Raw genomic sequence first — 10,105 nt, forward strand, 5'->3', positions numbered from 1 at the left:
ATACTGTTTTCATAAAAAAATTTAAAAAGTATTAATAATCAAGTTATTTTAGGTTTTTTTATCATCATGTTAATCAATTTTTTAATTTTTTTTTAACTTAAGTTAGTCCAAACTCGAATAAATTGGATTACTTACTGAGTGAGTCTAAATTTTAAAATAATGATTTACAGTATTGGTGCAATTTCAATGGCAAAAAATAACATTGGACAAATATTTTTAGAGATGATTATAAAAACTTTTATATAATTTAATCTGAATTTTTTTATATTTTTATAAATTACATTTTTTTTAACAATTTACATTTCTGCCAATACATTTTGTTTGATCCAAGATAAAAAAAAATATAATTTATAAAAAGATATATAAAAATAAAATTTAGAACAAACTATAAAAAAATATACATAATTATTCCATATTTTTATTTATCCTCACTCACCCGGCTCCATATTAGCTTTTCCCAAGTCAGAAAAGAAAGAAAAAATTTTAAATTCTAGTCCTAGTGTTTTATTGCGGTGTTATATATTTTTTTAAAATATTGTTTATCTAAAAATATATTAAATTTTATTTTTAATATTAATATATCAAAATAATATAAAATACTAAAAAATATTAATTTAAAATTTATTTTTAAAAAATTACAGTGAAAGTATTCTCAAATACAAGCTTACAAGATGTTTATGAGTATGATAAAAATTATATTTTAAAATATTTTTTATTATAAAATATATTAAAATAATATTTTATTTTATTTTTTAATATTTATTTTAAGTATATTAAAAAGATGTAGAGTTAGTAAAAAATATTAATTTTAAAAAATAATTTAAATTTTAAGAAAACAATAACCATCCTGTGAAATGTTTTTTTAAAAGATATTTAGAAATATAATAGTGTTTATTATTTAAAGTTTTTTTATCTATAAATATATTAAAATAATATTTTTAATTTTTAATTTTTTTACATTAATATATTATTAAAATGTTCTGAAAATATATAAAAAATATAATTTCTTTTAAAAGTTTTTTAAAATGTTAAAAAAAAGAAGCTATTGTGGTGAATTATCTCTCAGCTCTAAAAACAAATGGTTTTGCTGCTTGAAGTACTGGACACCACTTCTTCATTTTCTCCTCTCCTCTCCTTTCTTTGAGATCCAAAAGCACTTTTCGACAAGAACGTAGCTTTTGCTATCATTCTCCTCACTCGCAGCACTTTTCTTGTTTTTGAATTACAAAGAAGAAAAAAGAAAATTCCTTCTCTTTAGATTCTTTAAAATTGTAGTTAATCAGCTGGTTTTTGAAGGCAATACCTTCACCTTGATCTGTTCTCTCTCTTTTGCAGCTAATACTTCTTTAGTCTTCTCCGCCATTTTTCGGCCACACATTCCCTTTATCTTTTCCCTTCTTCTCTGTCTTTGCTTCTTTCAGGCTAAAAAGCCGAGTCCTTGTTCTTTGTTTTAACTCAAATTTGGCTGCTTTAATTTCAAGACTTGGAAAGTTCGTTTCTCTACTAATCCCTTTTTGTTATTTGTTGATCTTGCCATAATAGTGCATGTTTTATGTTCTGTAGGCTGTTTGATCTTCTGGAACTCCTTAGTTTTACTTCTATTTTTGTGATCCCAAGTTTTAGGTCTGTTTTAAGGTTGTTCGATCAGTTTTGGCTTCTGCGGGCTTGCGCTTTTCGTTTATACTGAGGTTGAAATTGGCTGGTCCTTTTGTTTGTGGGATTGGAGTTGGAGTTCTTACTCTCCATTGTTGATCTATCGATTTGAAGACTGTTGATGCTTTGTTGCTAATAAGATGCAGCCTGATCAGCGCAAAAAGGTAAAGAATCCAGTCATAGCATGTAATTTTTCTGAATGTAAATTTCCATGTATGTGATCTTTTTGGACAAATAGCAAATTGGTTTTTGTGGATTATAGAGGTGGTTTTCGATCTGTTTTTACTAATGTTACTGTCTGCTAAAATGCTTTAATCGTGCTAGTAGGCTAGGGATTGTTACTAGTTTCTTTTTTTTCCATGATCCTTTCATTCGGTTTTGTGATTCATTGTGTTGGATCTTTCTTTTTATTGAGTGCGCAATTCCTGAATGCTAAGGTGTGAAGGGACAGCTGTCATGTTCATGTCTAAGTTTCTTTGACACATGATTATGTTCACCTGTAGCAAAATTGTGGCTGGTTCCACTAGAATATTGCTATTTCCATGTTATGCAATTCTTTTTTCTATATATATAAAAAAATCTATGTTATTATACGGGAGGCACTGCATATCTTTAAATCGGAGAAGGTGTCAACCACAATTGTAATGGTGTCAAAGATAATGTGTAGACCAAATAATTGCTCTACACTCAATAATTAAGTTGTGGGATAACAGCTTAATTTTTGGGGAAGCAATAGTAGATTAGGATGTTAAATGAAGCAATTTGAGGTAATCTTTTCAAATGATTACAATGGCAACCAGAAGATACATGATATTTTCATGATCTCAAACATGTTTGCCGATGTAATGTGCGCATACACAGCACAAAATCCCTTGGAATGGTGTGGGAAAATTCTCTCTTTAATTAATATTGAAATTCAGTTTGGTTGTAATTACAAATTTCATTTGGAGTGTCTTTTTTTGTACATGATTTGGCTCATTTGAATGTGGCATTGCAGTCATCCGTGGATGTAGATTTTTTCACAGAATATGGTGAGGGGAGCAGGTACAGAATAGAGGAGGTGATTGGCAAAGGGAGCTATGGTGTTGTGTGCTCCGCATATGATACGCATATTGGAGAAAAAGTTGCAATCAAGAAAATCAATGACATCTTTGAACATGTCTCTGATGCCACCCGCATCCTTCGAGAAATTAAACTTCTTAGACTCCTGCGCCATCCAGATATTGTGGAGATCAAGCACATTTTGTTGCCTCCTTCCAGAAGGGAATTTAAGGACATATATGTTGTTTTTGAACTAATGGAATCTGATTTACACCAAGTTATCAAAGCAAATGATGATTTAACTCCAGAACATTATCAGTTTTTCCTTTATCAGCTTCTTAGAGGCCTCAAATACATACACACAGGTGATTAACTTAATTTCTTGACTGTTAAATTTTTAATTTTTTTCTTAGCCTGCTTTTTAACTGTATAGTTACTGACTTTCACTCAAGTGCGGTGCAGTATTGTTACATGCTGACACTCAGCATGTGTAGAAATGTAACTATCATGTATTTGCTGATTTATAATGATTATTCCTGCATCATGTTTAATTTTTTTATGGTCTTGTAGCCAATGTCTTTCACCGGGATTTGAAACCCAAAAATATCTTAGCAAATGCTGACTGCAAGCTCAAGATCTGTGACTTTGGTCTTGCAAGAGTAGCTTTTAACGATACCCCAACTGCCATTTTCTGGACGGTAGGTTTTCTCTCAGTTTGATGTAGCGTTTTAATTTCAATGTAGGAGGTTGCCCTTGATGGTTACAAATGGTGGTGGTTGTACATTTAGGGGTTAATTATTTCCTTTTCTTGTGATCCCAGGACTATGTTGCAACAAGATGGTACAGAGCTCCTGAATTGTGTGGATCCTTTTTCTCAAAGGTGCCAGAACCATTACCACCACCAATTTGTTACAAAACTTTGTGAATCTCCTTTGACTATACTGGCTTTGGAGTGCTTCTCTTGCCCTGCGTGTTTTTTTTTTGTCAAAACACAACTTGAAATTAGAATTACTACTTGCACGTTCTTTTGGGTATGCTATTAGATTCCAACTTGCTCCCTGTGACAGCTGTGTTAGTCATTACTTATGTTTTGTTTTCAGTATACGCCAGCAATAGACATATGGAGCATTGGATGCATATTTGCTGAACTATTGACAGGAAAACCTCTTTTCCCTGGGAAGAATGTAGTCCATCAATTGGATCTGATGACTGATCTTTTGGGAACGCCAACACCTGAAGCCATTGCAAGGGTATATTTCATGTTATGAAGTTTCCTTGAGACAGAACTGATTGTTTTATCTTTTACAATCCGTGTTTCATATATTTTTCCTTACATTTGGCTGAATGCTGAAGTGTTGGTATTATATGAACAGGTACGCAATGAAAAAGCTCGAAGATACTTGAGCAGCATGAGAAAGAAGAAGCCCATTCCATTCTCCCAAAAGTTCCCTAATGCAGACCCCCTTGCACTTCGTTTGTTAGAAAGAATGTTAGCATTTGAACCAAAAGATCGACCTACTGCTGAAGAGGTAAATCTTGATACCTCTTCATCTTCACCTTGATAACATGCTTTCTAAAAGAGCATATTGTACTGCATTTTATCAGGCTCTTGCAGATCCATATTTTAAGGGTTTGGCCAAGGTTGAGAGGGAGCCAACTGCTCAACCAGTTACCAAGATGGAATTTGAATTTGAGAGACGAAGGGTAACTAAAGAAGATGTACGAGAGCTTATATACCGAGAAATTCTTGAGTATCATCCTAAAATGTTGAAAGAGCATTTAGATGGTTCAGAGCCAACTGGATTTATGTACCCAAGGTATTGGCACAGTAAAATTAAGATTTGTAGTTTATACCATCATGCTTGTCAAAGCACATGCAGTATTCCATATGTTTGAAGTATCAATGCATGTTTGAGATTCCTCTCATATTCATGATGTTTAAATGTCCCTCAGGAATAAGTTTTTATGCTGTGAACTTTTTCATTGCAGTGCTGTTGATCATTTCAAGAAGCAGTTTGCTTACCTTGAGGAGCATTATGGAAATGGTGCTCCTGTTACTCCACCTGAGAGGCAGCATGCATCATTGCCCAGGTATCCCTGTTAATAACTTGTTTCAATGGTGCTTTGTCTTGTTGTGGCATGTTTTACATACCCCGCTAATATGTTGCTGCCCATTTAAATCTAGAATTTTGTCCACTGCTTTGACGAAAATTCATGCATGCAGAGCATGTGTATTATACTCGGATAATGCAATACAGAATTCAGCAGAAGTCACCAATGATCTATCCAAGTGTTCTATCAAAGAAATTGAGAAGCCACATGTAGACAGGAGTGGTGGGGTACCAATGACAAGGCTTCCTCTACAAGTTCCTCAAGGTATCCAAGGTTTGTAATAATTGTATTTTTGTTAACTACATCTATTCTGATTTTCTCTCTTTGATGTCTTACTGAATTTCTAGGAAATCAAATATTTTGTACTGCATTTGTGTTTCTCTTTCCCTCTCTGAAACCTGTTGACTCCTAAATTTGAATGAGAGACCACTCTGAACCTTGTTTGTATTTTTTTTATCTCTCGTCTGATGTCATGAGCTGACCAATTAGCTTATGTTTTCCTGACATCTTTCAAGTGGATTGGTTGGCATGACATCAAATAATTGAGTGAACGCTTACAGCTTTTAGGAAAGTCAATGAGGTTTTGCACCCAGAACCTCCAAATACATAATTCAGCATGAGAAATGATAGAGGTTATTGGAGTTCGCAAGGAATGGAGTGGTTGATGTGTATATAACATATAATTGCTTGTCCTTCATCAAATTGGTTGATTTTACTCCTCCTTTTGCTTTATCAGGATATTGCTGGTGTAACTTTGCATTTCCTTTGCTATTTGCTTACAAAAAAATGTTCAGAAGCACAGATGTCCTGAAGTTGAACGCTCAATCAATATGTTTAAAATCTCATGCACTTGCTTGCGACTTGATTATAGAATCCAATTGATTCAGCTTGGTATTTGACATGTAGAAATATTTTGAACAAATGTAGAGTGTTGCAATACAAGATGTGTGCATCTTTTTCTAAATTTCTTGGGTGAAAATCCATGGGCCAGGACATGTGCATTTAAGCAATGTACTGCTGAGCTTGATGCCTGTTTAGATTGCTACCTTTCTCCTCTCTTTCCTTTTAACCCTGGTTGCTAACCAGATGACACGTGTGATGCACCAATGATTGTAATTTGAATGCCATTCTCTACAGCAGGTGCTGCAAGACCTGGGAAAGTGGTAAGTTCGGTGCTGCGTTATAACAATTGTGGAGCAGCATCATCAGAGAATCTTGACCAGCGAAGGATGGTAAGGAATCCAGCTATTTCAACTCAATATACCACTGCGAACTGTTCACATCCAAGAAGAAACCCAGCCTGTAAAAATGAGAGAGGAGAAGACGAGGGGGTTGAAAGTTCCAATGGATTGCAGCCAAAGCCTCAGTATATGGCAAGGAAAGTTGCTGCTGCCCAAGGTGGACCTGGTAATCACTGGTATTAATCTGTAGCAATTCAATAGTGTTGACTGCCTGTGTCTGACCTAATGGTGGTGGTTATATTAAATCACGTCATCCCTGATCGATCTTCTGCCATGCAAAATACATCAGATTCAAATGCTGACATTTAGCAGTGCTGTTAACAAGCCTAGGTTCTTCAAAAGAAATGTCCAGGCCTTCCGGTGAAAGAAGATGAGCTGCAAGTTGTTAATCAGTGGATAGGATTCATGACTTGTTGCAGTCAGATTTAACTCCGTAACCAAAATGACAGAATGTTTGATACCTAAGTAAAGAACAAGGCAATGGGATTGGTTGACTAACCAAGTCTTTCTGTTTTCTTCTCATTCTATGCGAGATAAAAGTAAGTCGTCACTTTCTTTTCCCCGCTTTTGGGGTTTTCCTTCTGAAAGCTGTACCATTTTTCTATGTTATTTTGTGCTTGAAAGAGGATACTTGTTCTTTCACATGAATATTCGTCTCAACAAGGGGAAAATGTGGCTGTATTCACAAGGCCAATTACGATGCAATGAAATTTGTTGTTATTGTCGTTAAATTCCCTATCTTGAATTGCAAGTAACTGATGTACTGGTCATTGGATGCATTTTGGGATCCTCCGAGGACAGAAAACCCTCTACTTTGTGTCTTCTGTGCTTGACAGTAAGTATTTGGCTGTTTGTTATCTGTTTCTTTCGAGCACAAGCTGGTAAATACTTGATTGTTTCCGTTCAGCAACACTAGTACATAGACGTGCCTACCATCCACTTAATACAATTTGACCATGTTCGAAAGTATATTTTTCTAGAAAGTGATTTTTTTGAAAAATAAATTTTTAACATGTGAATTTTTTTATGTTTGCTAGTATTAGAGAAAATCAGTTGGAAATTTTTTTTTAGTATTTGATTATATTATAAAAATAAATTATTAATATTTTTTTAAGTTTATTAAAATAATGAAAAATAAATTTTATAAATTAAAAGAAAGAATAAAAAAAAAATTAAATTTTTTTTTTTATAAATTATCTTAAATAAAATGAATAACAATTAAAATAATAGAATAGAAAATAAAATAAAAAAATATAATTTTATAAATTATTTTAAATAAAATAAATAATAATTAAAAGAATTAGAATTAAATCTGATAAATAAAAAATTTTTATTAAAAAATAATAAAAAAATAAATAATAATCATAACAAGAACTAAAATTAATATAAAAATTAAATTAAATTATAAATAATGATTTTTTTAAAAAAATATATAGTAATTAAAAGTTTGAGAATCAAATTTGATATAATTAATAAATAACATGATATTTTTAAAAATTTTATAACTTCTAAAAAATATTTTTTGTTTAAAATAAAAAAACATTTTTCTAAAAATTAAATTAAATTTTTTTAATTAAAAAATATTTTTTATTAATTAACTTTTTTAATAACGAACAGTTAGATGAAAATTTAGAAATTTTATTTTGAAAAACTACTTTTCGTTGAATCGTAATTATGCGTGTAGATGTGTTGATTTTTAAAAATATTTTTTTATTTATAATATTAACATATTAAAGTTCTTGTTTTTAATATTAAAATATTAAAATTTTATAAAAAACACTAAAAAACGAATCTAGGAATAAAAACCACTGTACTTCCAATCTTTTCTTTCTCGTCAAATATTTCTGCTTTGAGGCGAGAAAAAACGAAGGATCTGCCTGGTGGCTTCTTTTCCCGTGACCTGTGAGTAACATCTTTGTCCAACTCTGGATAGAGACCAAAAGACGTGTGGTTCTCCTTCAGTAACGTCGCCCCTTCTTGGTCCATTTGTCGCTTTGCTATGCCCTACCTAGTTAAGAGACAAGCTATGTAGGAGACTGGTAAGTGATGGCGATGGTCAAGACATCATGCGTTCCATTCAACGTTGACGAACGATCAATTATTTCGCTCCCAAGATGCCTTGCACCTGTAAATCTTGACAATGGTTTAGAGAATCAGCCATGAGTAGTGGAATCTTAACGCGAAGTGCCATCAAGGATGGGTAGTAAAACTTATGGAGCTTGTTTTGCATGAAATACTTTACAAATAGAAAAGCTTTCCCACATAATATCTAATGGTTGCAATGCACCGGCGGTGGTGGAGCTGGTTTTGTTAAGATAGTGGTGGCGGTGGTGTCAAAATGAAGGTAGTGATAGTGGTAAGCATGATAGAGGAGATGTGAGGCTTTTAGAAGATGAATGACAACGGTGATAAAGTAATGATGGCTGGTAGACGGAGGCCGGCGGCAATGGTGGGACTCCATCCTCAGGATGGTAGAGTGGGGTTACACAGGTTGGATAATAGTGTAATTAAAAAATTATTGGATAAACTTCAATTTTGTCCCCTCATATTCCTTAATGTTCCACTTCTAGCATTATAATTTAAAATCTCCTAATGTTATCCTTCTAATTTTCTAAGACTTTCCGTATTATTCTAACCATTAAATAGAGCCTACTCTTTAAATTTTGTTTGGGAGCTTTTATATAGGTTTTGAAACATTTTTGTAAAGATATTATAACATTGACGTAGGCTTGAGATGAAAAGGAGAGAAGCAACAAATGATATAATAAAAATATGAAAGAACTATTATTTTGTTAGATAGGCGTGAAGGAAAAAATTGAAACTTTTTAAAAATTATAAGGGTAGCCGATAGATCTAAGAAAAGGTTGAATATGAAAATTTGAATTCTAATATAATTATGTTTATTGTTTAGTTTTATGTTATTAAATATAATTTTCAATCTGAATTTTGGATTGAGTTGAAAGTTTTCCAAATATGTTATTCCATATTATGTTAAAATTCTAGATTAATCAGAGTTTTAAAAAGTATTATAATACAAATCAGTAAAAAATATAAATTTTGTTATTTAATGTTTTTTGACTTGTTGACTTTCTTTTTAAAAATGATTCTTTTCCTAATAATATAAAAATATTCAACTATTAATATTACAACCTTTTCTAGTTTTTACAAGAATTTTAACGAACAACAATATAATTTTTAAGTGTAGCGAGAATTTTTTTAATGTTTCAACAAAAAAATTTGATTTTTTTTTCTTATACAATTTTATATTAACAAGTATAATTTTTTATTCAACTATTAAATCAGATTAACAAGTATAATTTTTTATTCAACTATTAAACCAGATTAAAATTAAATTTAACTAGACATTTCTCGAGTCCTTGTTTTCTACTGAATTAAAATTTTTAGATCAACCCGACATCTAGAACACCTTGTTATAAATTTCAAAAGCTATTGTGTGAAATTTAAATTTATATTAATTTTCTAATTGATTTATTTTTTAAAATTTTTTTTATTTATAACTCTTTTATTATTATTATTATTTTCAAAATTGTTTAGGGTATTTTTTATTTATTATAAATAAAATTAATAAGATTATAATTAGATTTTAGATTTTAAAGCCACGATGTTTTAAATAAATTTATAGTTAAATAAAATAAATGATCGAACTTATTAATTTTATGATATTATTCCTCGTACTCATTCACAACTTGCTAATTTTTTGAATAAAATTCCATATTCCAATCGTTGGTGCATTAATTCACATAATTAACTTTCTAGATTTGTGTGACCATTAAGCTCACATCAATAACAATGAAAAAAATTTAAACTACAGGGATAGAATTGTATTATTGATAAATCCATAAGGGTATAAATATAGTTTAATAGATAAATCGGGATATCAAGATTTTTCTACAGCTGCCAAACAAATATCACGAATAGGCAGGGTATGATTTCCGATAGAATCCTAGACTACGGCAAACGCCGAAATGCTCAGAGGACCTCCATGTTCTTTACATGCACACAGCAGGACATCCAGAAAAAAACACAAACGCCACACA

The 10,105-nt window shown here is 31.5% G+C and overlaps 1 protein-coding gene across 3 annotated transcripts; it reads left to right on the forward strand.

Moving 5' to 3' along the window:
- Positions 1 to 1,063: 1,063 nt before the first annotated feature.
- On the forward strand, positions 1,064 to 6,772 carry LOC105114230 (mitogen-activated protein kinase 15-like). 3 transcript variants are annotated; one of them, XM_011010712.1, is made up of 10 exons: positions 1,064 to 1,817; positions 2,651 to 3,059; positions 3,265 to 3,392; positions 3,515 to 3,574; positions 3,795 to 3,944; positions 4,068 to 4,223; positions 4,300 to 4,511; positions 4,684 to 4,785; positions 4,919 to 5,070; positions 5,944 to 6,772. In XM_011010712.1, the coding sequence occupies exons 1-10, from the start codon at positions 1,794 to 1,796 to the stop codon at positions 6,228 to 6,230; spliced, it is 1,680 nt and encodes a 559-aa protein (XP_011009014.1). In that variant the 5' UTR covers positions 1,064 to 1,793; the 3' UTR covers positions 6,231 to 6,772. The 3 variants fall into 3 exon arrangements, with proteins under 3 accessions (XP_011009014.1, XP_011009012.1, XP_011009013.1); XM_011010710.1 differs by having other exon boundaries at positions 1,065 to 1,817; positions 4,919 to 5,079; XM_011010711.1 differs by having other exon boundaries at positions 1,065 to 1,817; positions 4,919 to 5,079; positions 5,947 to 6,772.
- The last annotated feature ends 3,333 nt before the right edge of the window (positions 6,773 to 10,105 follow it).

The sequence above is a fragment of the Populus euphratica genome, unplaced genomic scaffold, assembly GCF_000495115.2.
Source record: "Populus euphratica unplaced genomic scaffold, PopEup_1.0 scaffold502.1, whole genome shotgun sequence".
NCBI classification, from domain to species: domain Eukaryota; kingdom Viridiplantae; phylum Streptophyta; class Magnoliopsida; order Malpighiales; family Salicaceae; genus Populus; species Populus euphratica.

What these genes read in the sequence shown, in the direction of transcription:
- LOC105114230 (XM_011010710.1), top strand. Translation starts at nt 1,794, where the DNA reads ATGCAGCCTGATCAGCGCAAAAAG. An exon ending in GTGGATCCTTTTTCTCAAAG is followed by an intron (nt 3,575 to 3,794) that starts GTGCCAGAACCA and finishes TTTTGTTTTCAG; the next exon opens with TATACGCCAGCAATAGACAT. An exon ending in AGTTCCTCAAGGTATCCAAG is followed by an intron (nt 5,080 to 5,943) that starts GTTTGTAATAAT and finishes CATTCTCTACAG; the next exon opens with CAGGTGCTGCAAGACCTGGG.